This window comes from Homalodisca vitripennis, chromosome 3, assembly GCF_021130785.1.
Source record: "Homalodisca vitripennis isolate AUS2020 chromosome 3, UT_GWSS_2.1, whole genome shotgun sequence".
In the NCBI taxonomy this organism is placed as follows: domain Eukaryota; kingdom Metazoa; phylum Arthropoda; class Insecta; order Hemiptera; family Cicadellidae; genus Homalodisca; species Homalodisca vitripennis.
In genome coordinates, this window is record NC_060209.1 from 162,800,699 (window position 1) to 162,827,945 (window position 27,247).

Sequence of the window (27,247 nt, forward strand, 5' to 3'; positions counted from 1 at the left end):
TCGACTGAATGAATATATACTGTTTTTATAAAAGTAGGGATACAAGAATTTAATTTACATTCCACTGTGATCTGAGCTTGCATATTTTTTTCCATAAGAATTACCGCGAAGGAGTCACACATTTTTATTGCCTAAAAATTATTCCGCAACTTAAATTATACCACTATATATTACAGTATAAAATTAATATACAGGTAAATAGCATTATTTCAACAAATGGTGCTATGACCAAGAGTTAGATTTATATTGTAAATATTACATGCAAATGTTTAAATTTGATATTAGGGTCAGAATAGAACTCAATAACTAATAATTTACTTCAAACAGGGCAAACAATAAATCTTCTATTTCTGCTCTAAAATCCTGTAGCTAAATGAAAATACTTATGACATAAGTTGATGCAGTTGCTCAGAACTAAGTTACTAATTTTAAATCTAAAATTAAAACATACATTTCAAAATAGACCTTATAGTATTTTTTTTCTTGTACGCCACAGCTCAAATACAAGACAATTTTTATATACTTTAACTATTGAATATATAAAAACTTTTTTATGAAATCACAATAGGCTTCTTCATAATTATTGGAAAAATACTGTAAGGTATTTTATTTATTTCACATATCAACTGACTAATAAGAACGTGAGCGGGAAGAATTGGCTTGTCATAAAACAGAAGAGACACCAACACGGCGAGGTAGAGGAAGAGTTTGCAGACCTACTCTCTGCCTGACATCGAGCCATGTGATCTCTGCCAGCATCATAGCTCTCTGGGAACCCTGGTCCAGAACCTGAACAAAGACAGATCCTCTCAACTCAGGGCACATAACTATACATAATGTATGATATGATTGAGGTAGGTTGTACTGTTTTATTTGAATTACATTCCATGCTCAATATTTTCTAAGCCTAAGAGTTAACTGAAAATGCCCATTGTCATCTTAAAAAAAGGATACCATTCATCAGTAGACTCCAAGTACAAGCAGAATTAATTTTACCAGTAATGAAAAACATGAAAATAATACCGTTTCTCAGGGAGTTTTGATGATGAGTACAAAAGCAGACTTAAAAATTCCCTTCAATATAAAAAAAATACAAAACAATCAAACAACTAACCTATGACTATAATGAGATAAACTTCAAGAAATTGATAAAGCCACTTTGGACTACATTAAAGAATAAGTTTGACTATTTTCTTGTTAAATCAGTTTAAAATATGCAGCAATAGTAATTTTATACCCAAACTGTGATTGACTACATCTGTTATTAGAAAATTACTAATGATCTACATACAGTAGTTTTCTTTAACCCTTACTTTGGACAAGAATCAGTTCTGAGTTGACATTCTTCATCCTACCCTCTCTACCACTGTAGTCTCTTTAAATGGATAACTAGCTGGAAATAATGTTCCAAAACATTGATAATATATGGTTTCTCAAGCATAAAAAGTTAATGAATTTAATAAAAAAAGCATTGTTCTGAACACACTGAAGTCAAACTTTATGAAAAGTTTGCAAGTCAAAATCTTAAACACAAAAAACACCTCTAAATCACACAGAGCATGATGTACACCAGGAAAGCGGAGACTGAGCAGGAAGTTCCACCAAGGTGTCACACGCTACTTCTTGTAATAACAGGTAAAAGACAAGATAGGGTGAGTGGGAGAACACATGCACTTTACTTTTTACACCAATTTCTTTATTGACATGGAGGTCATCATGTAAATCCTATGTTTATTGAATTTAAGTTTCTCAATTTTTATAATTATTCCACATTTCCTAATTATTTTTTTCTAATACTGAGTCGCCAAAAAAACCATACCCATGTAGTAGAAACCATACCAAACTTCAAAATATTTTTCATTTGTTACCTTTTTGTAAGTTAGAGTTTAACATTTAAAGAAGAGAGAGCAAATAGCATTCTCAAATGTTGTCTCGGTGTTGAGTTTTTAGATACATTTTATAATAGTTAAATAGGCTTAAAATCATGTCTGGGGGCCAAGTAAAGAAGTAAGCATAGAGATACAATTGGCCTATGAAATGAGCAGTAGTGTCCCCTAGTTTAACCTATAAGTGGATACATTGTCAGTTCGTTTTTATCTGACAATGTGGCAGCAAGGAAGCGGATTAGTACTTTTAGGGAGTAATACATAGACGATTTTATAATTCTTTGTTTAAAGTTTGTTATTGACGATGGAAGGTTTAAGAGGATTTCAAACATTTGCCATCGTTATATGTTACAAAATGTACAACACTACATAAACACTGTGTTATACATTTGGTAACATATAACGATGGCAAATGTCCAACATCCTATTACTATATAATGTTGCAACATTCACATTTTATTCATTTTGTGTAAAATTGGCTATATTACTAAGTTTTAATTTACCGTACAGTTGTTCTATTAGCAGACAAATTTAATGTTTCATTGTCCTCAATGTCTTTTACCAAACTCAATATTAATTTACCAGATGTAAAAATCTAAATCGTAAGTGATTAAATCACCAAGAAAACATTAAATAAGCATTTCATGAGTGGTTTTTGTCTGGCTGTGCAGACTAGGTTTGAATAATACAATTTAGAGGCACCTGTGATAATAAATTTAGCTCATTCACAACCCAATCCCCTCCTCATCTGGTTAAATTATGTTACTACTGGGTGGTGGCTAGTAGCTCGACTAATAACATCAGTTTGTGTTTACTGCAATGTACTCTAGCAAAATTTACTGGAACATATTAAAGCCTAGCTATAGAACTGGGATACAGTGCTGTAATTGTTGTGGTAGTAATGCTGGCTGTATTTCTAGTGAAGCTAGCAAGAACATCTTAGTGTCAAGTTAGTTACTTCACTGTTCCATAATTTCAGTGCTGTTTCTTCCTTTGGGACATTATTAATAATAAAAGTAAGCAGACTTCCCTTTTGTTGTTTGAGCTGAGTCAAGATTAAATATCCAGTGTTTTTTGTCATCATTTTATATTTTTTCTTAGTTGGTCTATTAAAACTTCAAATAAATACACTGTTATTCAGTCCAATTGTTAAACAAAGCACAATCTATCATGGCAGAATGCATTTTTCTTCCTATTAAGATTCTATAAAAATAAATTTATGATCCATAATCAAATGAAGAATATAATTGGCTGAGCGTTAGCAAAGCCTACTCATGGGACTGGAAAACATTGTTTCTGTTTGTCTGCCCGCATAATATCTCAAAAACAAACTGACTTGAAATTATATATGAAGCTTCATTCCTTTATGAGGAACACTGAGCTCGATTATGGTGTATGTCACTCCATGGGATTTGGCTGATTAGGGAATATTTTTACATTGGTCTTATGAATAACCATGATAGTTAAAGAGAAAATATGAAAAAATCAATTTGTAAACAAACTCAGCATTTATATTTTAACATATGATATTTTAACACACGAAGCTTAATTATCCAAACACATCCATTATTTTATAGTGACTTAGTGTATAAACATTTATTATTAAAATACTGATATGAAACACAATTAAATGAAGAAAAATGTGAACGTATCATGTGGCAAAATATCTCGAAAAAGATTTCATCTGTAGAATTTAAATTTTACAATAGATAAGAATGAGTTCTAAGAATGAGTGTGGCATGTCCAACTATGGAATTGGGATGAGTGTCATCGAAGTCTATTACTCAGTAGGCTGACACTATTTCTATTTTGTTTGCTGGAGGATGTAAAAATCTCTTTGCCGTATGATTGTGTTGTTCTACCTGTCAATAATGAAATGTGTTATAGACATGAAATGTTTCATTGAACCTCAGTGAAACCTATTTTGCAACACATGTTGTGGTGTTCTTCAACCTTCTTTGCATGCATTTAAATCAGATATGGGGGAAATCACTAATTTCTAATTTAGGGATTTTAATGGGTTGGAAAGGGTTAAACAATGCATACTGAATGATAGCTTAATTTGCTTCTTTTCATAGCGCATTAGCATATGGTTTGCTTTTCTGGGGTAACTCCAGTGGCATAGCAGTGTTTTATCACGCAAAAGAAGGCCATGAGAATTGTATACGGTGCTGATCTCAGAGTTCACTGCAGGCCTATCTTTGTAAAATTAAGAATATTAACAGTGGTAAATCTTTACATACATTTTGTTTTGTTGCATGTTAAAGAACAATTTTAGCAGCTTCATGCTTAATATGCATGTACATAATTATATTACTAGAAATATAGGTTTAATTAATAGGCCATACACAAGATTGAGTAAGATCTTGTCTTCCTATAAGTTTGTTGGTATATCACTTTTTAACAAACTACATTTAAGTGCTCAGAATATTAGTGTAAAACGATTTAAGAAAGTCATGCATAACTAGCTTATTGAAAGACCCTTTTACAAACTCGATGAATTTTACAGTTCTGACACTAGCATGTTAAAGTTTGATGAGTTGTAACTTGCATGTGTATTTTAATTTTTACCATCAACCTAATATAGCTTATTTTTTGTCATGTTAGTCTATGTAACCATTTTAAAAGCATTGCCTTGTTACGTTAAAAAAGAATGGTTAGCACTGAGTCGCATGTTTTTTTACATAGTAACTATCCTACTTAACTTTTTAATTGATTATAACTTGTTTTTAAACCCTTTTTAACTTATTAACTATTGATTTTATCTATACCTTGATTCAACTGTATTAACAATAATAGCAATGATTTAACAATGTGTTTGCTAATGATTTAACAATGTGTTTGCTAATGATTGAACAATGTGTTTGCTAATGATTTAACAATGTGTTTGCTGCATGATTGATTGCTCATTTGAATGTATGACTTTTTTGTTTTAAATTTCAAATTGAATTGCATCCTATTGTGACGAGATCCATTGCATGTAAAAGTTTAAAGATCAATAAAGCTGTAGAATTGAAATTTTTACAATAGATAAGAAATGAGTTCTGCTGAGGAATGATGTGGCATGTCCAAACCATGGGAATCGGGATGAGTGTCATCGAAAGTCTATTACTCAGTAGGCTGACACTATTTCTATTTTATTTGCTGGAGGAGGTATAAAAATCTCTTTGCCATATGATTGTGTTGTTCTACCTGTTCAATAATGAAATGTGTTATAGACATGAAATGTTTTCATTGAACCTCAGGGAAACCTATTTTGCAACACATGTTGTGGTGTTCTTCAACCTTCTTTTGCATGCATTTAAATCAGATATGGGGGAAAATCACTAATTTCTAATTTAGGGATTTTAATGGGTTGGAAAGGGTTAAAACAATGCATACTGAATGATAGCTTAATTTGCTTCTTTTCATAGCACATTAGCATATGGTTTGCTTTTCTGGGGTAACTCCAGTGGCATAGCAGTGTTTTATCACGCAAAAGAAAGGCCATGAGAATTGTATACGGTGCTGATCTCAGAGTTCACTGCAGGACCTATCTTTGTAAAATTAAGAATATTAACAGTGGTAAATCTTTACATACATTTTGTTTTGTTGCATGTTAAAGAACAATTTTAGCAGCTTCATGCTTAATATGCATGTACATAATTATATATTACTAGAAATAGGTTTAATTAATAGGCCATACACAAGATTGAGTAAGATCTTGTCTTCCTATAAGTTTGTTGGTATATCACTTTTTAACAAACTACATTTAAGTGCTCAGAATATTATAGGTAAACCGCTAACAAAAAAAACCTTGGTTGATTTGAGTTCACGCAGGGTGGGGTAAATATCCCCCCAACCACACCCCTCCAAGTATCCCCACCACTGCTCGGCGCTCACTCTATCTTCAATCTAATAAATCAGCTGACTAATCCGGCTCAGTCGGTATCGTTCACTGCTGCGACCCGTTCAGTTGAACCGGTCAGTTACAGAGTTACTAAGCCTTCCCGCTAGAGCGTGTATTTACTGGTCATCCGTGTTGACTGAACAAAATGAACTGAATGTAATGACCGAGTGAACGAAAGGATCTGCTAGTAAAAAAGTATTCGTAATAGAGGAAGAAACGGCATATCTGTACAGTGAATGGTTTAGATATATAACAATAAATGCATTGTTTCAGGAATCTAGTAAATGTAAATATATATTATTAATAGAAATGATTATAAACAAAAATTAACTGTATGTGTTATTATATGCATTACTAAATATTTTAAACGTTTAATACTTAAGAACAATGGACTTGGTTGATTAGTAGTATGCCTTTAATTTATCATAAGATTATTCCACTACAAATGTTTCAATAAATTACTAAACATCAAACAGACACCATTGCTCGTTTGAAAAATAATTTATTTTTATAAAATAACACATTTTTTACATTTAACCGATTAAGTTCCCACCACTTTTCTTAATACCCAGGTTGACTATAAGTTTTAACGGTTCATTGAAATCGAATTATTATGCAAACTACTACTCAGAAACGCCCTCCTCTCAGATCGACCCAGCACATCGCACCTAATCGACCATGTGTTACCACATGGATTGGTTACTATTCGTTAGATGGCGAAGAAGTATATAGACCTGTTGTCCCTTATTATCGTTGAACTTCTAACACCCTTCCTCGCTATTTATTGTTATTCGGTCTGTCCTTCACTATAATTACACATAACTAATACTTCATACGACAGTGCAGCAAAACTAGATTTATACTCGGTTACGTATCATTATCAATGTGACTCATAAATTTCCTGCCGTGCTCACTGTTCTCACCAGTGGATTTGCCATCCAGCCGGATTAAAAATAAATTCTAAAACCATATTTAATAATCTCAAAAATTACTAAAAATACTATTATTTACTTATAAAATTCATTTGTTCTATTATTAGTTTTGAGTTCTAATATTCACGACCAGAGCCTTACGCACAGGTCCTAGGCCCATGTAGGCTCATCCCGGTTATACTATTCTTCTTATTTAAAATTTTAACTGAATTAAAATAGAATTAATACAAGGTTAGTTTTAATGAGAAATAATTAACTACGTATAAGTACCGTATTGTTACACTCTGATACACGATTTCAGACATTGTATGTATTTGCATACGTTTTTTGCAAAACGTGTATATGTGTTTTATTGTACTATTTTTTATTTTATTATTAATGGTTTATTAACCATTTTTGCATTTCATTTTTCATTTCACCTGATTTGGAAAAAAAGTATCAAATTTATTCAGTTGCCAGGCCAAATTGAACACAACTTTCAAAGTGAACGGGTCTTTTGAAAGACTTCCGATTCGGAATCACTCGTTCACCTGACTGACTCGTTCGAATTGTACGGTCCGACAGACGGTCAGACCGAACGACAGACATCTACATATAAACCTGGCCACTGCCACTGCGTGGGCGTGGCTAACCTCACAACAAAATGTAAACTCCTCTCTCGTTAAGACACTTGCTCTGGACCCATAAAATGGTTAGCCTACAATAAATAAAAATTAACACAAATATATATGTCATTTAAAACTGGACTAGTCTTTTTAATTACAATGAAAAAACTACTAACAGTAGAACGTAAATAAGAACTCAATGTGAAACGGTAAAAAAACAATGTGTTATATTTACTTATATATATTTGTTCAAATAAATATGGTTACTCGTGTCAATATTGGTCGAATCGTAAACGGCAATACCAGGGCCTTCTGCTACTCGCCGTCACTTTCAGACGTTAGATCCCCTCGTCCATCACTACCGATGCCGTCATCGTGCATCGGAACTCGATGAGTCGTTGTTAACAGATATGATTAGTTCTTATCCACTGCATTCTTCGTCTATGACATATTCTCTCTGCCTATATATTCTTCTATTTTATAGACGTGCTCGCAACACTTCCGCCATTACGCAAACTGTAGGGTACTCACTAAATAACTTATAACCAGCAGAGCTCTTTCTTTTCTTTCATGCACCCAGTAAAGTGTTTCAGCGACTCTGCCCTTAATATCACCCCACACTAACTCCCAATTATTGGGCTCAGATCTGCATGATAGGGCGGCAGACGAACTACAGTGTGTCCAGCATCATTAAAAAAAATTTATCAATGGAATATTTTTTTTGTCGCAGGAGTAGATTTGACTAACTATCAATTGAGTCTTTGTCATAGTCGGAGCGAATTCAATACCTTGCCGTGAGCCAGTCTTGGAATGTCGGCTTTCTTTTAACGTCGCACACTGCTTGGTTTTTTGTCGTCTTCCCCCTTGTTATGGTTAGCCTTTTGCATTGTCATAACAACTACACTTTTTTTCAGGGAGATTTGGAAATGACACTTTGATTTGTTCTCACTTGATTGATCCCACAACAGTTTGTGTAGTCTCCTATATCATCGTGTAGTCTTGAGACACATTGATTTTTCCTCCCCTTCTTATTAGGCCTACGGTAGGATCCATATTTTTTAAGGCATTTGGAACAACCCTGCTTCACCTCCAGCATGAATTATTATAAGTCTTGGGGGCCCTTCCCAACGTCTTTCGTTATCCCAATTTCAAATTGAGACTGCCAACCACACTAACGGCGACTTTGGGAACTTGTTATATTAAGTCTCGTCTACATACACTATATTTTTTTGTCTTCTCATTTCTCAGTTTTTGAATTTTTGCGTAAATAGTTTGCTCGCCACCTGCTACGATCGTCTGTTTCTATTACTTAATATTTGACTGTGTCGCTTTATCACATAGTTTTTCACATTTGAATTGTCCCAAGTATAGGGCATTTTATCCCTCATTATATTCTCTATAATGTATTCTTTACCTTCAGTTATAAGGTTTAGGATTAGGGAGGTAAAAATTGCTTTTAAGTTTAATGCATAAATCAATGTACAGTTTTTTCATTATGCGCATATTTGTAAAATCGTCTTTTCTAAGAATTTTTATGACGTTTATTTTACCTTTTTTTAAAAAAAACCAAACTTTTTTTGCTTATAGGAATTTATTTCCGCTAACTGCGCCTTTAAGTTTAAGTGACTCAGAGACTGCATAAAAATCATGTATTTTCTTGCTTATGACGCATTTTGTGACTCAACAAGAATTTTTTTTTTTTACAGCTGTTGCACAAAAAGCCAAAATTACTTCTTGCTTGAGTATCGTTTTTCCCTCTAGCTGTATTTTTTTAATTAAGGATACTCAGAGTACGCCCGTCGCATTTGCTTACAGTGACTACGTTTGGTCATTGTAAAGTACTGTTCCCGACTTTAGATTTATTACACAATTTCGCGAGCCTGTCCGTGAAGTGGACGACCCTGAGAAACACCCCGATTTAGATGTAGACGCCATCGACTATATGTACACGCGAGCTAAGCAACACTTGTTGTATAGGCTTACACACAACAAAAACAATTCAGATAGAGAATAGGTAAGTAACTGCAGTCAGTATAAACAATATGGCGCGAGCAAGACAAGATTTAAACAGCTGACAAGAAGATGCTCCGCCCACTCGCCCATCCCCCCCGCCGGAGGGGGGCCCCTCCTGCGCTGTGCTGCTCAAATAGTTGCTTTCTGCGCAGGTTTCTTTGTTGTTAGCGGTTTCACCCTATAGTGTAAAACGATTCAAGAAAGTCATGCATAACTAGCTTATTGAAAGACCCCTTTTATAAACTCGATGAATTTTTACAGTTCTGACACTAGCATGTTAAAGTTTTGATGAGTTGTAACTTGCATGTGTATTTTAATTTTTACCATCAACCTAATATAGCTTATTTTTTATCATGTTAGTCTATGTAACCATTTTAAAAGCATTGCCTTGTTACGTTAAAAAAGAATGGTTAGCACTGATCGCAATGTTTTTTTTACATAGTAACTATCCTACTTAACTTTTTAATTGATTATAACTTGTTTTTTAAACCCTTTTTAACTTATTAACTATTTATTTTATCTATACCTTTGATTCAACTGTATTAACAATAATAGCAATGATTTAAAAACAATGTGTTTGCTAATGATTTAACAATGTGTTTTGCTGCATGATTGATTGCTCATTTGAATGTATGACTCTTTGTTGTTTAAATTTCAAATTGAATTGCATCCTATTGTGACGAGATCCATTGCATGTAAAAGTTTAAAGATCAATAAAGATATCTATCTATTTCATAAAGCAGCTATGGTGGGAAAGGCTGAAGAGCTAAAGAATGAATTTTCATTTTGCTCTAAGGTGAGAAGTCTAATTTTCAATGATAGATAGATATGCGAATGTTGAGTTCAGCTCCAGTTCACCTTCCTCTTACATACAGCATCTGAAATCTGATTGTGCACCTGAAGAGATAATGGTGGGAATACCCTCTTCACCGAGATTGCACTAACTTTATGTAGTCTAGTTGTCTCTGATGTCGAAACGATGCAAGGGGTGTGTTTTGAGCTTCTTTGTTGTTCGTCGTTGACTATTTTTTTTTATCCCTTCATGGACGAACATGACTCCAGATTTCAGGAGTCAAGTCTGCAACAGCATCAGATTTCAGATGCATGTAAGAACAAGGTGAACTGGAGCTAAACTGCATATCTACTATCATTGAAAATTAGACTTCTCACCTTTGGCAAATAAAAATTCATCTTTAGATCTTCCTGCACAATCAAAATGAAACCATTTCTTACAGTCTTGGAGCATGTCATTATCACACATAATTACACCAGAGCTATTAGTAACTCTTATAGGTTAAGTTCCACAGATCGGGTTTTTACTAACCAGCACCATCTTGTACCGCACATGATAATGGTGAACTCATAGCTATTTAACATATTAATTCTTTTATTTTTTATATTATGCAGTTCAGACTGTTTCTGTCAGTCTTAGTTACTCCTTGATTTAGTGAATTTTCTGTTAAATTTATTTTTATTTTAGATAGTATCTTTATTTCTTCGTTTCCCCAAGGACCTCTTTTCTTTCTTACAGGCTATCAGAGCATGTTTGTCTTTCTTATATTATTAGTTACGGATCTCTCAACCTCATTTTAACTCTCTAATTTTCTCCCAATCTGTTTCATATACTTATTTTACTGTAAACTCAGGATCAAATTTATAAAAATTCCTGCAGGCTAGCCTATATAAACTGCTCTATCAAGCATGCTCCAAGTTGTACATTTTCCTTCATAATAAACCACATATGTGGTGAATTTTATAACAATTATTGTATCAACCATTCATATTAGGTCCATAGCACAATAATGGACCATTCTAGTATAACAAAACTCAGCTTCATAGTATGACTGCACAGAGAATACACCAGATGTGAACCAGGTTTAACCAATTAAGTAAGAAAAACAATAAAATCAGCAATATTTGAAGGACCTTCACAACTGGTTGTGTATTGCTTGTTCGCAATTTGGGATACACTACGCCAGTTTACTCCAGGTTCAATTTAGGTCACTCCAAAAGAATGTTAGGAGAAATTTAATTTGCCATACACAATCTAAAACTCAGGTATATAATAGAGATTTGGTATATAAATGCTGTATTAAAATGCAATGTGTCTTTTTTTTAGCCCAATACTCAGTTGAAGACTATTTTTTAATAATCAAAATGGAACTGGTACTCACTGGACCAAAATGTGGGCTGATGATTTTTTATCAAAGAGCTTCACCCTTTATACTATCTTGATGTCGTAATTGGACCTAACAGCCTAATTTTATTAATTACCATTGTTGTTATAGCTATTTTAAAATATTAAAAATTGCCATTTTAAACTGTCTTAGTGTCCACATATTAATATTGGAAAATCGTGTTTGTTATACAAATTGTTAAATACATATTTTTATTATTGAGAAAAAAATTGGCGAAGTTTCCTAACTTCTGCAGGATTAAAAGATTCCAATGGTAGTACATTTAAAAGGATTACCCTGTATATATTTTGGATGTTATCCCCAAGTCCAACCATCCGACCTCAACTTCTCTCCATTTGAAAATTTTGAAATATCCTTTGGATATAAATAACATCACCTGAGAACATTTTAGACCATTTTTAAATTACACCTTTACCCCCAAAAAAGGTTTTGGAGCAATTATAACATTTTAAATAGGATGACTTATTGAGTAATACCTTAAAATTAAGGTTGTGATGAGACTATATGAAGAACAATTATTTCAGGCAATTGTATACAAAATGGGTACTCTTTGAACAAAGGTAAAATTCAAACTTTATTAGGATGTTTTGTAGGAGGGAGTAAATCTTGAGAGCTATAATTTTAATAGACAATTTACATTACACAAGGTGGAAATGCCCCACCCCAAAGAAATGGAGGTTTTTAGGAGTAAGTAAAATATTTTTAACAGTGAAAACAACCAAACCCAATAATAGGGTGTTGTAATAACTATAAGGTTGTTACATTATGTTATATATACAATGAATAAACATTTTTTCTCAATTTTATTTCTCAGATTTTGAAATACATAGATTATTAACACATTCACGACGACGGCTTATTTCTGGACTTTTTTATTTACCGTAAAATTTTTCAATAATTATTGCAAAGAACCGTAATAGTCTTTTTACGTTAAATGTTTAACAATAACGTAAAATCTATGTAGACTTGAAAAAAAAATTTTTTGTGTACTCCAAGAGGTACCTAAAAAAATAATTTATCAAAATAGTTAACTAAATTTAACAAACCCCTAAGACAGGCAGATAACACAAACGCAATAATGAATCGCATAGCAACGTGTACCCCGATGAGGTACATGTCGTTGTAAACGTGTTAAAATACGTATGGCTTCAGAAATTTTCTTGCATTTCACATGACAATCTTCTTCAAGAACATCAGTCACAAGATTTATACTTCACTTATCAGTTGATATTTTATGGCATTTCAATAAAATGTACTACTGTCCGCTACTGCCTCTGTACACACTTCAATTGAAGCGTTGTTGATTTTGATTGTTTTTACTACATAAAGTGCATTAATCTTAATACATGATTTTATTACTGGTCACAAAACTGTATCAGTTTCATTACTATCTGGTGTTATTGTACAATAAAACATGCTATCAATAAAACAAAAACATGTTCTTCTTCATCAAGTATTTACTTATACCTGGTCATTTTAATTCAATAGACACCACTCTACTTTGTAGCCAACTTATTTACATAATATAAATCATAATTTACAATTTTATCAAGATTTATGGCTTGTAAAACGTACAATTAAATGTAATGTTTTGTCTACTGATGCTAAAGTTTGGCATTTATATTGTGCTGTTGGCACATTACTTGATTTTAATTAAACTTAAGGAGTTACATAACTTTTATCAACTACTACTGGTTTGAAAATAGTTCATTCTTTCTTGTGAGTGGATGAACTGAGAATATGTTAGTAGTAAATCTCACTATTTAAGCAGTTTTTTCTGTTGGTTACAAACAAATCACAGATATTACCTCCTCTAGATACTCTGGAGCAGCCATCAACCGAATCAACTCTTGCCTGACAGGTTCAAACCTGGCAATGATGGCATCTGCAACAATCCTCTTGTACCTGTTCAGATAAATATATCTCTATAGTATTAAATAAATATACCACAAATTAATTCATGTACATGTTGATACACTTTAAATATTAAATACTACAAAATGACACTGCATGGTGCAGCTAGCTTTACATACAAAAATGTTACATAATTGATCCAATTGTGATTACTTCCAGAGTGACTTAAAAATCAGTCTCTATTTTCATATAAATATGCTTAATTCATACTTTAATGTCCACTGGTTGATGTTTGCTTGTTGCAATTTTAAATGAACACTGTCGCATTTGAGATTAAAGTGAACTTACCCGTTATACAGTGTATAAGATTTTGACAAAAATCTCAATTATAAGTATTAATACGAGAGCTGTGACAGTTTGAACATTTTAATCAAAAATAGTTTTTTGAGCACAGAAAATGAATGACGCAACCAATAACTAACTCAACATACCACATTGACTTATTGGTCTTTTTATTACACACAACTTTGTCCATTTTATCTTTGCTGCATCTCTTATAGTTTCCAAGGTCTTTTCAGTGTGCATAAGATTTGGAACACTTGGTACAATAAATTACTTTTAACCCTTAAAGCGCCAAACAGTTTCAGCTAAACTCTGGATTAGCGCTCATTTATTATAAAAAAATTAGATTTTCTCAACGCTAATTTTAATTTCTATTTGTAGGTAACAAAATTAAACAGAAACTGCAAAAAAATATCTTTTATCATATTTATTGCCCAAAATACACATGATTTACTATGTAGCGTTCCAGCTCCTTTATAAATTTTACCCAATGCTTACTGTTTCTTTTTATTGCTATGTATATCAATGATGACATTGCGTGCTTATATGTACTAGAATAGAACTAGAAAATAAGTATATTACATATTTAATACAAAGTTATAATAAAAAATTAAATTTACATGCCAAACATTTGAAAACCAAATATTTTCCAAATTCTTAGTCCTCTAACGGGTGTTATTTTTATAATAATTACAAAATGGTTTTCAGATGTTTATAGAAGTAAATAAAATATTGTAACACTTATTGGAGTAAAAACAAGCCTAAATAAAAAAAATAAACATAAATGTAGAATTTCGGAACAAGAGCTAAAATACATAATTATAAATATAAGGAGTAGAAATATTTCTACGAGGAAAAAAGACTTTTATCGCCATTCAAGAAACTGTTTATTTCAAAAGTTTATAAATATATAACTTTCATAAAAAGATGATCATATAACACATAAAAACTACACAGTAGTTTACCGATCAACTATTCGCACTGCTTCAACAGGATATGAAGAAGAACACAAGAGCTGCCCGGCGCGTGGCGAGGCAGTGACATACGCATAAATGCGCTTGCAGCGTTGAGCAATACTACCAAACTGCCAGCTGTTCAACAAAAAACCGGTTCAGTATCGATCGTTAAACACAAAGATTTTCACGTGATGTGGCACAGCCCCGCTACACTACTGTAACATACACCCCTCACAGTCTAGCGAACAAACTCTGAACTAACAGTGCAAAATAGTAAAAACAAGTATATTGCGCGTCTACGCGCTTACGGCGTTCAGAGCAAAGTCGATCCTCGCGCGCATATGCGCTTACGGCGCTTTAAGGGTTAAACTGTTTATAACTTATAATCTTGTTTTTTTGTACCATTCTCAATATGCTTGAAATTACCATATGAAAATAGCAATTGAATTTCCAAACACAATGTATATACATACATACATATAGATAAATACATTTTGTTACCATAATTAGTTAGTTCTACTGACAATAACAGGTTCAAGCTATTGTATCAATGAATCATACCTTGAGTTAATTAGTGATTTGGAAGATATCAGTTCTATACATGTGGTACATGACAAAGAGATTGAAAATAGATCAGTAGCTTATGACATTTACTACGAACACAAAATAAAATAAAAACTATTTTATTTTTTTATTAGCTAACTTTAGAAATTTAAAAATCTTGTGTTAATTAAAACGTAATGTTTCATTGCACATCTTTCAACAAACTGTGATTTATAATTATTTACAATGTTATACTTTGAAATAAAAGCAATGTAAAAGACTCAAGTTTGAAACATAATTTTAAACCGACAGGTGCATGAAATATTAAGAAAAAAGAACCAACATTTATACTTAAGACTTTTCTAGAAATACTAGTATATCCTATTGAATCAAAATGGCCTGCAGTAAAACATCATTCTGTCATAAGTGTTTAAAGTGTCAAAGAGGTTAAAGTCCAAATCAGTTAGGATTGTGAAAACAAATCCTGTATTTTGAATGTCTTAGTTTGCAAGCCAGCAGTTGTACTCACTGTCCTGTGTTAAGATGAGCGTTTTCCTCACACACTTGCTGGAAGGTGCAACCAGCTGACAGCGCGTGCAGGGCCACGAGGTTAGACACGCCTGGACGTGTCTCTGGCTCGTACGTCACCTCTGATGTGAAATCTGTCACAGCCTTTTTCACCTTCTCTACAATCTCATCCGGAGTGTCAGTCAGCTCAATCCTACTTTTAGGGTCTGTGTGGGATTTGGACATCTTCTTCAGTGGTTCCCGCAGACTTTTTACTCTGCTTCTAGCCGAATCTGTAAAAGGTAGTAAATCTAAATTTTGCTAAATAACTATTTCTGAATATAATGTTTCATGAGAGAAATTTTAAAAAGGATACACAAACTAAGTTTAAATGAAGTAACTAAGATTTATTTCAAGGTATAACTCTAACTCTATAGTTTTTTAGTTGTGTACAAGGGCTGTTTTTTTTTTAACTTCCGATCGTGCCGCTAGATGGCTGGGCGAGCGGTATCGGCCAGCAATGCGCGGCAGTCGACTGCGCACCTCTCCCACTACAACCTCACTCATTTTCGGACGGCCGACGCCATTTCCAATTTATCTAGCGACACATAAACATGGCTACCATGATAGAATCTCCCGCCAAAGTGAGTTGAGAAGTGTCATTCGTTTCTTGCAAGCTGAAGGGTTATCTGCAGCAGAAATTCACCGTAGAATGGAACGAGTATACGGTGAAAGCTTTATGAGTGACAGTGCAGTGCGTGATTGGTGTAGGAAATTTAAAGATGGACGAGTTGACATTCATGATGAAGGGGCCAAGGACATAAGTCGGTCGCAAACGAAGATCTCGTTGATCGAGTTGACCAAAGTGTAAGAAGCAATCGAAGGTTTACGATTACGGAGCTATCCAATCAGTTTCCTGAGATTTCAAGGTCAGCCCTATACTCTATCGTAACTGACAAGTTAGGCTACAAAAAACTTTGTGCGCGATGGGTGCCGAAGATGTTGTCTGATGACCACAAAGCTCGGCGAATGGCGTCAGCAACGTCTTTTCTGAACCGTTATGAAGCTGATGGCGAAGATTTTTTGATCAAAATCGTGACAGATGAGACATGGGTTCTGTACGACACCCCAGAAACGAAACAGCAGTCCCAACAATGGATGCATTCAAACTCTCCAAACAAACCCAAAAAATTCAAAAAAACTTTCAACAACAAAAATATTATGGCCACCGTGTTTTGGGATCAAAAGGTGTATTGCTTGTTGAGTTTTTAGAGCCAGGTACCACAATCAATGCGGAAGGATACTGCGGTATGTTACAACATTTGCGGAGAGCTATCCAGAACAAAAGGAGAGGAATGCTCACATCAGGAGTAGTGCTCATTCATGACAACGCCCGTCCTCAAAGTGCTGCTTTGACAAAGCGTCTTCTTGAAGGTTTTAAATGGGATGTTTTTGACCATCCGGCGTATAGTCCTGACTTAGCGCCGAGTGACTATCACCTTTTCCCGGAACTGAAGAAGATGCTAGGAGGGCAGAGCTTCCGAACAGACGACGCGCTGCGAGACGCCGTGAAAACCCATCTCAAATCACTGGCGGCAAACTTCTATGAAGAAGGTATTAAGAAGCTTGTACCCAGGTATGAAAAATGCCTCAATTTAAATGGCGATTATGTTGAAAAGTAACTAATAATGTACCTAACTTTTGATAATAAATTTATTTAATTACTCTCCCTAGTTTTATTTTTATACCACATCGGAAGTTGAAAAAAAAACAGCCCTCGTATATTTTAACCTACACTGATTCCAGCAAAAACTGATATTGTCATCACTTACACCTGAGCAACCTTGTGGATGTTCAGGAGCAACATGTCACAAACTGAAACTGTCAAGACATTGGGGTAAGGCATATTTTGATCTAGTTTGCTGTGGAGAATAATGATTAGAGTTGATGTAGCTCACTTAGTGTTTAAGGCTTTAGCATGCCTAAACTTAAGGAACACTTCTCTCCTGCCCATTTTGACCAGAGGACACTAGAAATGAGTTAGGTGCTCTGTTTATCTTTAGTATTATTATACAAATAAAATATGGTTGGGCACCAATTTCTTTAGCACCATGTTAATGTTAGGCCAACAGCTTGCAAATTGTATCGATATTATGTTAAGTACAATGTATTCCAAAAAGTTTTGTAATGGTTCAGATAAAAAATCCCTGATTAAATGCAGTTTTTAGTTAGTTTTGCCTAAAAATGGCAGTTTACAGAGAGGTTTGTCTTGTCACAAATATCAGTCACTGACAGCTAAAGTAATAAATATCTGGTTTTTATATTCCTCACTCACAGTTCGATGAAAGAATTTATAGTATACTCTTTGCACATAATTGATTCATTGAACATCCCACCTACTGTATCTACAATAGAGGTTTTAATTTGTTAAATATGACTGGCCTTTCAAATGTTTGGCAAATTATTAAGATAACACAGTAAATTAGTTGAATTGTGTGTCCTGTACTTATTGGAACTTATTTAACCCTATGGCCACCTAAACTATACTACAAGATAAACACGTTTAATCAAAGCTTCAATCATTTTTTTATATTCAAAAAGTACTAAAACAAACTAAACAATTATACAGTTAAATTTTTATTTTGAACTCAAAAATCAACATAAACAAAAAATATTGTGTATATAACATTTATTTTATGCAAACACAAGTAATAATGGAGACTTGTGAAAATTTTCAAGAAATTTAATGATAAATTATACAGCAATAAATTATTTTCTAAAAATGGAATAATTGATTTACAACATATTCTTACTCAGCCATTCTTAGTCAGAATAGACAGTGCAAATTTTATCCTGGAGATGTTTAGACATGTATGTGTATACTTTTTAACAATGTAATACGTATCTTAGCAGCATACAAAAAAACTAAAAACCAAAATTATTTAAACCATTATATACAAATCTGACAGTAAATAGAGGTATGTTCATGATCCTCTTTTCTTCTTAGCATCTGTGCTTTGTCAAGCAAAGGGGATGAATGCCTTTATTACAATGTTAACAGACGTAGTAAGTTTTAAACATATAAAATTAAATATTGACTAGTTTGATCTTTGTGATGACAAATCACCAAACTAGACCTCTCTATCTGTTTAAATACCAAAAATATAGCAATACTATGAAACGTCCTCATATGAGGATGTTGGCGGTTCTCGTACAAACATGCCGACATCCTCACATGAGGATATTAGCGGTCAAAGGGTTAAATAAAGAGCACAGCTCTCGTTCTTCAACTAAGTCTGATCAACTTCACACACCCACTCCTGGTTAAGGAAGATTGATGGATTACAATTATTCCATATCCCCTTTACCACATATTGTACCACAACACGCCACTCTGTACCTTCCATGATGAGCTCAGGATAAGGAAAGGTCTCTCCATAATGATGGTTAAAAGTCCTGACAATATCTGCGGCCAACTGGAGGTGTTGCACCTGGTCCTCACCCACAGGCACGTGAGTAGCTCTGCAACATCAGTCACTTACACTATCCTTCAACTGACGACTGGAAGCCTATACTATTGTACTACTGGTACTAAATTCTCTCACACAAACAAGTTATTTTAAAAAAACTTTAATCATTAGACCTAAAATTCCCACTCAACAAGCAGTTTGACAGCACAGCTGCTGATGGAATTAAAAAGTATTGTGTTTTACCAGTTAGACACTATAAAAAATACACAACAAATAACAATTTAATCTCTAAAGTAATGTTCATGATACGTACCTGTACAGCAAGATGTCTGCTGCCATTAGGACAGGGTAAATGTAGAGGCCAAGAGGAACTTCCTTCATAGAGGCTGACTTCTCCTTGAACTGTGGTAAGTGGGAGAGTCTTGCCATTGTAGCATTGCAGCTCAGAACCCAGGCTAACTCTGTGTGCTGGTGAACCTAAGTGTAAAAACATTGTGTTTTATTACTGACCGTGCTTTATGAAATTCTGTGTTGAGCCTAAGTTGACGATCCACAGAAGCCTACTTATAGTTCAGGGGTCAAGAGCCAATTTGCACTGTATACGATCGTCAGACATATAAATAACAGTTACATCATTGTCAGACAACTAGATATTTAGGGACTAAAAGATGCCATTTTGAAGGATCTGTATGCGGTTAGCTGATGCTGATTGAACAATTATTTTCATGTCTTGTAATTGATTTTTGAGTGTGTCAAACTAAATATGTTAGCTGAGAAAAAATTATCATTTCATACTTTTAACCCTTTTGATACCTTCACATTTTGACCTCCACCAAAATTATAACTGCTGACAACCAATTTACTTCATAGAAACATTCATACTCAATGCTCAATGTTAAGTTCATTATTCACATCAAAGTAAGAATGAATAAATTTTTGGTTTAAAATAAAATATTTATAATTGCTTTCCATAAAAATCTTTTATTACGAACGACCTAAATCTTAGAGTTACGTCTAACTATGAAAGTATGTTGGCATCTTAAGTGCAAAATCTCCTATATAAGGGAAGCACGAGGTTTAGCATCATTTCCTAAATGCCTTGATATTCCCACAATGTTATTAATTTTTTCCTTAATTTGAGAATTAGAATAAAAATAGATTATGATATAATTAATCTATCAAAAAATTATGATTCTAAGAATTATGATAACTACAGTTATGACAGTCAATTACTGATTAATCGGCCAACACTATTAGTAATGTTGCAGGTTCATTACATTACCCTGAAGAAATTGTTCAATACAAAAGTTCATCCCAACAATTAAAAGTAGAGTATATTTGGTTTTTATAGTACTTGAAAGAAAATACCTAGAAAAAATCTTATATGTGCAATATAAAAATCAAATTTCACTGTACAAACATTACAAAATCATAATATCTACTCATTTTAATAATTAAGAAACAGGTGAAAAATATGACTGAATATTGTAATTTTGGTCACATTCGCAGACACAATAAAGTGATTCAAAACAGCAATATTCAATTCCTTGATATTATTGCACAGTATTTACTGGCATAAACTTATTAGTTTATAAAATAAAATATTTCCTTTCTTACTTAAAATGATTTCATTATTTAGCTCTTACTTACACAAATTGGAGAATTAATTGGCATGTTATATTGTTATGGTATAGGCGTTTGTATTTTGTTGACCAGTTAATGTTTTTAAGTATGAATTACTTTTTTACATAAATAAGAGTATTTATGAAGTACAATATTTTCAACTTTGATTTTATAATTAACTAAATTTATATCCACTGAGTTAGAGAATGTCTTTCCTCATGTCTATGAATCATTAATAACTGACTGCGTTTTGCAAATGAATCTAAAAATGTTAGTTACTTAAAAAAACCAATAGTTATTAAAATAACCATTTTTTCTTGACTAATCATTCAATTAAAATAGTATACAGACTTAAATAACACACCTTAGATTGTTGGAAGAGAACACTCTTTGAAGGGTCAATGCCACAGGCTAACAAGCTGGCTGTCATCAATAGTATCTTGGAGCGCAATTCCTCTGGATTCTGAGTATTACAAAAAAAACATGATATAAACAGGTAATAAGTAACTGTTTATTAAATGTTTCTTATTGCTATCAATTGTAATTAATTAAAGGCAAGTCTCCTGTTCCCAAATTTCCATTTCTGTAACTGTAATAAAAAATTATCAAAACTACAATACAACTCTATACAAATCTGTGTGTCCATAAAGTCAATTTTGAATATTTTATTGTATGCAATGAATCTCAAATCTATCTGTATAGGCAAATATATATGTGTGTTTATAAAAATAATATACAAACTCTAAAATCTTGTACAGGAAACATTAACTTAGTAAAATAAGTCTAATATATGCTAATTATTTATTGATAATATGTTATATATTTGCATTATGAACCTATTTAAAGTGGGAGTTCCCTAATTATATGAGTTATGGGTATGTTAAGTGACCGAGTACTAGCATTAACCCATTTAAACCCAACATCTAGAGAACTTTACAAGCTGTCTACAACTTAAAATAAAAACTGTAAATATGGTCTGTAAAAGGAAATGTAAAAGTGCAGTTTTGGATAGAGCCAACTACCACCCTCTCTATAATTTGTAAAAAAATGCTAAGTATGAAAGTCCTACTGATAAAGCAGTGAAAGATTTATACCAAGGTATTTACACAGTTTTTATTTGTTTGATATCATAAATTATAAATATGTTTGAGTACTACTTTTAAATGTAATAGGCGATTCTTATATTTTGCCAGATGATTGTTTTGTTGAGACTGAGTCCCTATGTTTTGAAGTCATAAAAATAGTTTCACATAAATAAAATGTTTTGATTTTGTTATAAATGTGTTTTATTTATAAAGTTATTTATGTGTAAGAATTAAAAACACATAATTTGATTTATATGCTAGTTGTATTTAATTTAAATTGTATTCTTTGAAAAAGGTTTTGACTTGATTAAGTTAATAATTAAAATTAAAAATAATTAAAATAAAATTCATAATTAATTTTAAGCTCTCTAAAACGTTAAGAGAATTCCCACTAAATGATATTCTTAGGAAATGAATATTCTAAATGCATATTTTTATGGACGAGAGGATTATACTGTCTATTTAAAGGAAAGAAAATTTAACGACGGAATAGTCGGGAAGGACCTCAATCACACAAGTACTTAGTTTTAGCCATCTTTTGTCTAAGAAATGAAGAGTCTTTCTACCTCAATGTGTATCCCTTGATTCTGTGAACATCATCTGTAACTACACCCTGTTTTTGACACAACTCTAAACATCTCCTTTAACCCTTGTGGCAATTAGTAGTTATCAATGGTATGAAAGTTTTATTTAGTGATTTTGGAAACATGAAGTAAACTATATTTAGCATATTTATCTTATTCCACCTAGTAATGAATATTTAATCTGGATATGGTTAATAATTTTTAAGTGCGTATTTGAACTGAAAAAAAGAAAGAAAGAAAGAAACACTTCTTTATTGAGGCGAAATTAGGACCACATGGTCCTTTCTTACATTTAACCTCACAACAACTGAACTGTTCACAATGTTCTGAATAAAATTATGTACAAGAGTGTGTGTTTTCTTTCAAGTCTGTAACTTGACATGTGGCTGGTAAATTAATAGTTCATGTTCTACGTTTTAATCAAAATTGTTAAATACTCAGTTAAAAATTATTAATCTAGCCTAGTTATAATAATAGTTAGTAAATAAGCACAACACTAATATGTACATTACCTGGGGCACTGTTATAGAATGTAGATCAACAATGCTATATAATACATCATTTCCCTCATTTTGTAGTTCAACCCACTTCTGAACAGCTCCAAAATAATTTCCGAGATGAAGAACACCAGAAGGTTGAATAGCAGAAAATACTCGTTTCTCCCACTTTATTGTCTAAAATTTAAAAATGTATTTAAAATAAAATGTTTTCACTATGAAGTGTATTCTAATATTATAAATAGAAGGTTGTCTAATTTTCCATCAGTTTTCCATGAAAATATTTATATATTTATTACAATCTTAGAATTTTACATAAGTGACTTTGTTAAATTTAAAATGGCAGTCAATTTTTTAAAACTATACGAAATTGCTTTATAAGATGATAAGACATGTTTTTCGTGGCTTCCAGAGAACATTTATAAATTGAGAAGTTTTATAAATTGTAACAAACAAAACAGTGTAACATTTAGTTAGTTTTTTTTTTTTTTTTTTTATTGTCTGAAGAGTACAATTTATTTTATTTTATATTCAAACAGAAAACCCTATTTTTACAGTTTTAACAAAGCAATTCGAAAACTAGATAAATACAGAAAATAGATTATGATTGGGTGTAACATGCAAAAGAACCATAACCATCAATTAAAACTGCAGATGAAAATATAAACAGTGAATAATTGATGTGAATAAATGATGATAAACAGAACAAACAATAAAATCAATAAATAATAATAGATAGAGCAGATAACACAAATAAGTCATATACATCGCCATTGTACTTGCAGCTGGCCAACACTAAAATACCTAACACGTGATTTTATTTTGTTTGAATTAATTTGGAAAAAATAATTTTAAACCAAATGACGCTATAGGTTTTTAAGGTTGCATTAAACAATATGGTTATTCTCTAAAATAAAAACAGCTGGCAACTATTAATTATGAATATTGAATATCTATAGGTCAATTTTTTTTATATTCGATAGTTTAGATATTTATAATCAATAGTTTATTTGATTGGGGTAGACTTTAATGAACGGCCTACACTCATTCGATTGCTATTATTGAATAGTTTGATTGTTTTTATCTGAAGGAATAATTCGATATTACAATTTATTTAACTTAGCATATCATTTCAACTCATTAATTATAGTAATTTTAATATAAACAATAAACAACAGGAAATAACTAATATTTTGAGACTTTGAAAATAGCGATGAATATGAGGAAAATATGTGACATATTTCTCACAAGTGACAAGATTTGTTTAAGTGACTTCAACATGTGGGTTTGGCTCCTGGTAGGGTGTAAACTTTAATAAGCATCCTACACTCATTATTCGATTTTTATTATCGAATGGATTGATTGTTTTTATCCAAATGAATAATTTTTATTATAAGTTTTAAACATATGATTTGAACTTAGTTATATTAATTTTAAATGTAAGCAATAAACACATAAAGAAGTAACTAATTATTGTTGGAGAATTTCAAACTAGCGATCAATATAAGGAAATTATCTGTGATATTTCTATACACAAATGTGAGTTTGGCTCTTGATTACCCATGGGGAGAATACTTTCCTTCATTTCACAAAAGCAGTAGCTCACTGATATCTGGGCAAGCTGTAGTACAGTAACGTGTTTTAATATGTAGGCCATAGTTGGTTTTGTTATTTTGTAATGCTATTATTAAATTTACGTTATTAAAATTGTAATGTATTATTCTTGTTTTTAATGTAGTATTATAACTATTGTTACGTACGATTATTATACAATATTGAAGTTTCATAATATATTGAATCGTTCAATAATAACAATTGGATGAGTGTAGGCCACTTATTAAAGCCTCCCCTTGGTAACACATGGGGAGAATTCTTTCCTTCATTTCACAAAAGCAGTTACCCATTGATATCAAGCTGGGCAAGTAATAAATATTGTAAGGTTTCTTTGATATCTAACTCTAGGCCGTAGTTGGTTTTGTTGTTTTGTAATGTTATAGTTAAATTTATGTTTTAAAATTGTAATGTACGAGATTCTTCTTATTACAGTAATATATTTGTCTTGTATGTAATTTTTACATATCAAAGTTGGATAATATATTGAATTGTTCGATAATATCAATCGAGAATAAAGAGTGTAGGCCGCTTATTAGTCTTTCCTATGATTGTCGTGGTGGCTACTTATACCAATGCCATTAAGCTTAGGTCTCTTAGCTTCCATGTTAGATTTTCAAAAGAGCTAGACTAAGCGGCCTACACTCGTTATTCTGTTGTTTTAACGAATTGTTCAATGGTTTTATCCGAAGGCATAATATTATGTTACAATTTATTTAACTTAGCATATGATTTCACCTTATTACTTATAGCAGTTTTAATGTAAATAATAAACAGCAAGAAGTAACTACTTTTGGGACTGTAAATGGCGATCAATATGTGGAAAATATGCCATAAGCAATAAAACCAAGCAATTTCAAGCAATTTTAGTGTTTTTGTGTGAATTGCACTTTTTGTGAACAATTCGACAAAAACAACCGAATAACAAGTATAGGCCGCTTATTAAAGTCTCGGGTACGGTCCAATAAGCGGACCCGGTTTTTTATATCGAAGAATATAATCATCGATACCTAATATTCGCATATCGAATCATAGACTATCAATCGATATAAAAGTAATAACAATCATATGTTTAAAATTAAAATGTGAACTAATGATAACAAATAATAAATGAACATAACCAAAATTAGGGAAACTCATAACTTTAACTAAATGAAACAGAACGAAAACGTTTTTACTAAAGTTTGTGTCCACCATTACCTCCTTCTTTTTTGCATCTGAAGACGACCATGTTAGCTCCTCTGACAGTTACATTTGTTACCTTTCCACAAATATCACATAATGGATTTTCTTAGGTACTAACCCAACATCCTGAAGCCATAAAAAACATATTTTTATCGTTTTTTTTAAAGCAATTTTCGTGAAGCTTCCTAAGATTGACGGCCATTTTAATACACAATGTTACGTGAAATTTAAAATATTACCTTAATTGTATTATTTGAAAGTGTTTACAGCTGTTCATATAGATTATTTAAGTTGTTAAAAATAATTCATCAGTATATCGATTGATTATATCGATGGTTATGATTAAGTAATATCGTTTTACCCCAATTTCGATATAAAAAACCCGGGTCCGCTTATTGGACCCTACCCAAAGTCTCCCCTTCACAAGTAACTGATGCATCATTTAGCCTAGAACTAATATCTCAAGAAATATGTAGCAACAATCCTGCATACTGTTGATTTTAAACACTATTGACTCTGCACTTACAACATAATATCAATACATAGGCCTCATACTACTAACCTTTTTGTGTAACTTTTTCACATTTTCGTTACCAACTGCATTTGAGGAACAGAATCTTTTAAAGCAGGACAATAGTGTAATACAGCACCTCTTTCTTAGCGCCATCATTATTATAGGCCTATATTAGAATTAAAATCACTGTATACTACAATAGACCCTAGAGTAAATATAACCTCAAAACTTTACAGTGTATGCTGTAATCACAAAACCAAAGGAATCCTTTGAATTTAAATAAATATCATAAACTGATTAAAACTATATATTCGAATAGTGAAATAAACTTTAGAACAGTTTCGTGCTGAAAAATCTAGATTACGATCAAAAGTGTTATCTGACTACAACTGCAGATTACAAACACAAAACTGTTGTGAACCTACACCGGGTTACGTATTTGAACAGCTGATCCTACACCTTTAAACGATCAGCTGATTACTATGACTAGTCGTGGACATAACAATTCAAGCAGTGAAATAAACTTATGAAACAGTTTCGTGCTGAGAAAATTTAAATCAGGTTTACGTGTAAACTGCAGAGACTATAGGCAAAAAAACTGTGGTGTTGTGTGGTTGGTTAATAATACCCTGTACCGGGATACATATTTTGAACAGCTGATCCTACACTTTTACACGATCAGCTGACTGGCTGGATTGTTTTAGTTTTCCCTCTAGCTAACTTTGTGATGTTTGTCTTGTCAAGTTAAGTCTCATAGGTTAGAATATTAGAGTATTATAATAGATGGTTGTAATTGTTGGAAAAGTTATTCCCAGTTAAATTTATTGGCATTCTGTCTGTAAATTTCGTTAAACGTTTTGACAAGAAAGCAATAAGTGTTTCACTTGTTTGCTAATACTGTAATAGGACTTTTGCATAACAATGTTGATAGTGTACATTTGAAACTTCTAATA

The 27,247-nt window shown here is 32.4% G+C and overlaps 1 protein-coding gene across 1 annotated transcript; it reads right to left on the bottom strand.

Annotated features, from left to right (window-relative positions):
* On the bottom strand, positions 1-26,872 carry LOC124357716 (tryptophan--tRNA ligase, mitochondrial). Its single transcript, XM_046809725.1, has 8 exons — positions 26,343-26,872; positions 23,000-23,161; positions 21,183-21,281; positions 19,509-19,672; positions 19,126-19,247; positions 15,748-16,018; positions 13,332-13,428; positions 1-789 (listed from the first exon to the last, which is right to left on the bottom strand). Exons 1-8 carry the CDS (start codon positions 26,448-26,450, stop codon positions 664-666), a joined length of 1,149 nt encoding a protein of 382 aa, XP_046665681.1. The 5' UTR covers positions 26,451-26,872; the 3' UTR covers positions 1-663.
* Positions 26,873-27,247: the final 375 nt, after the last annotated feature.

Bases quoted from the DNA above. Each gene is read 5' to 3' on its own strand.
- LOC124357716 (XM_046809725.1), bottom strand. From the start codon at position 26,450: ATGATGGCGCTAAGAAAGAGGTGCTGTATTACACTATTGTCCTGCTTT. The intron at 23,162-26,342 runs GTTAGTAGTATG...TTTAAATTTTAG, and splicing joins TGAAAAAGTTACACAAAAAG to ACAATAAAGTGGGAGAAACG. The intron at 19,673-21,182 runs GTGTGTTATTTA...TTTTACACTTAG, and splicing joins TTCTCTTCCAACAATCTAAG to GTTCACCAGCACACAGAGTT.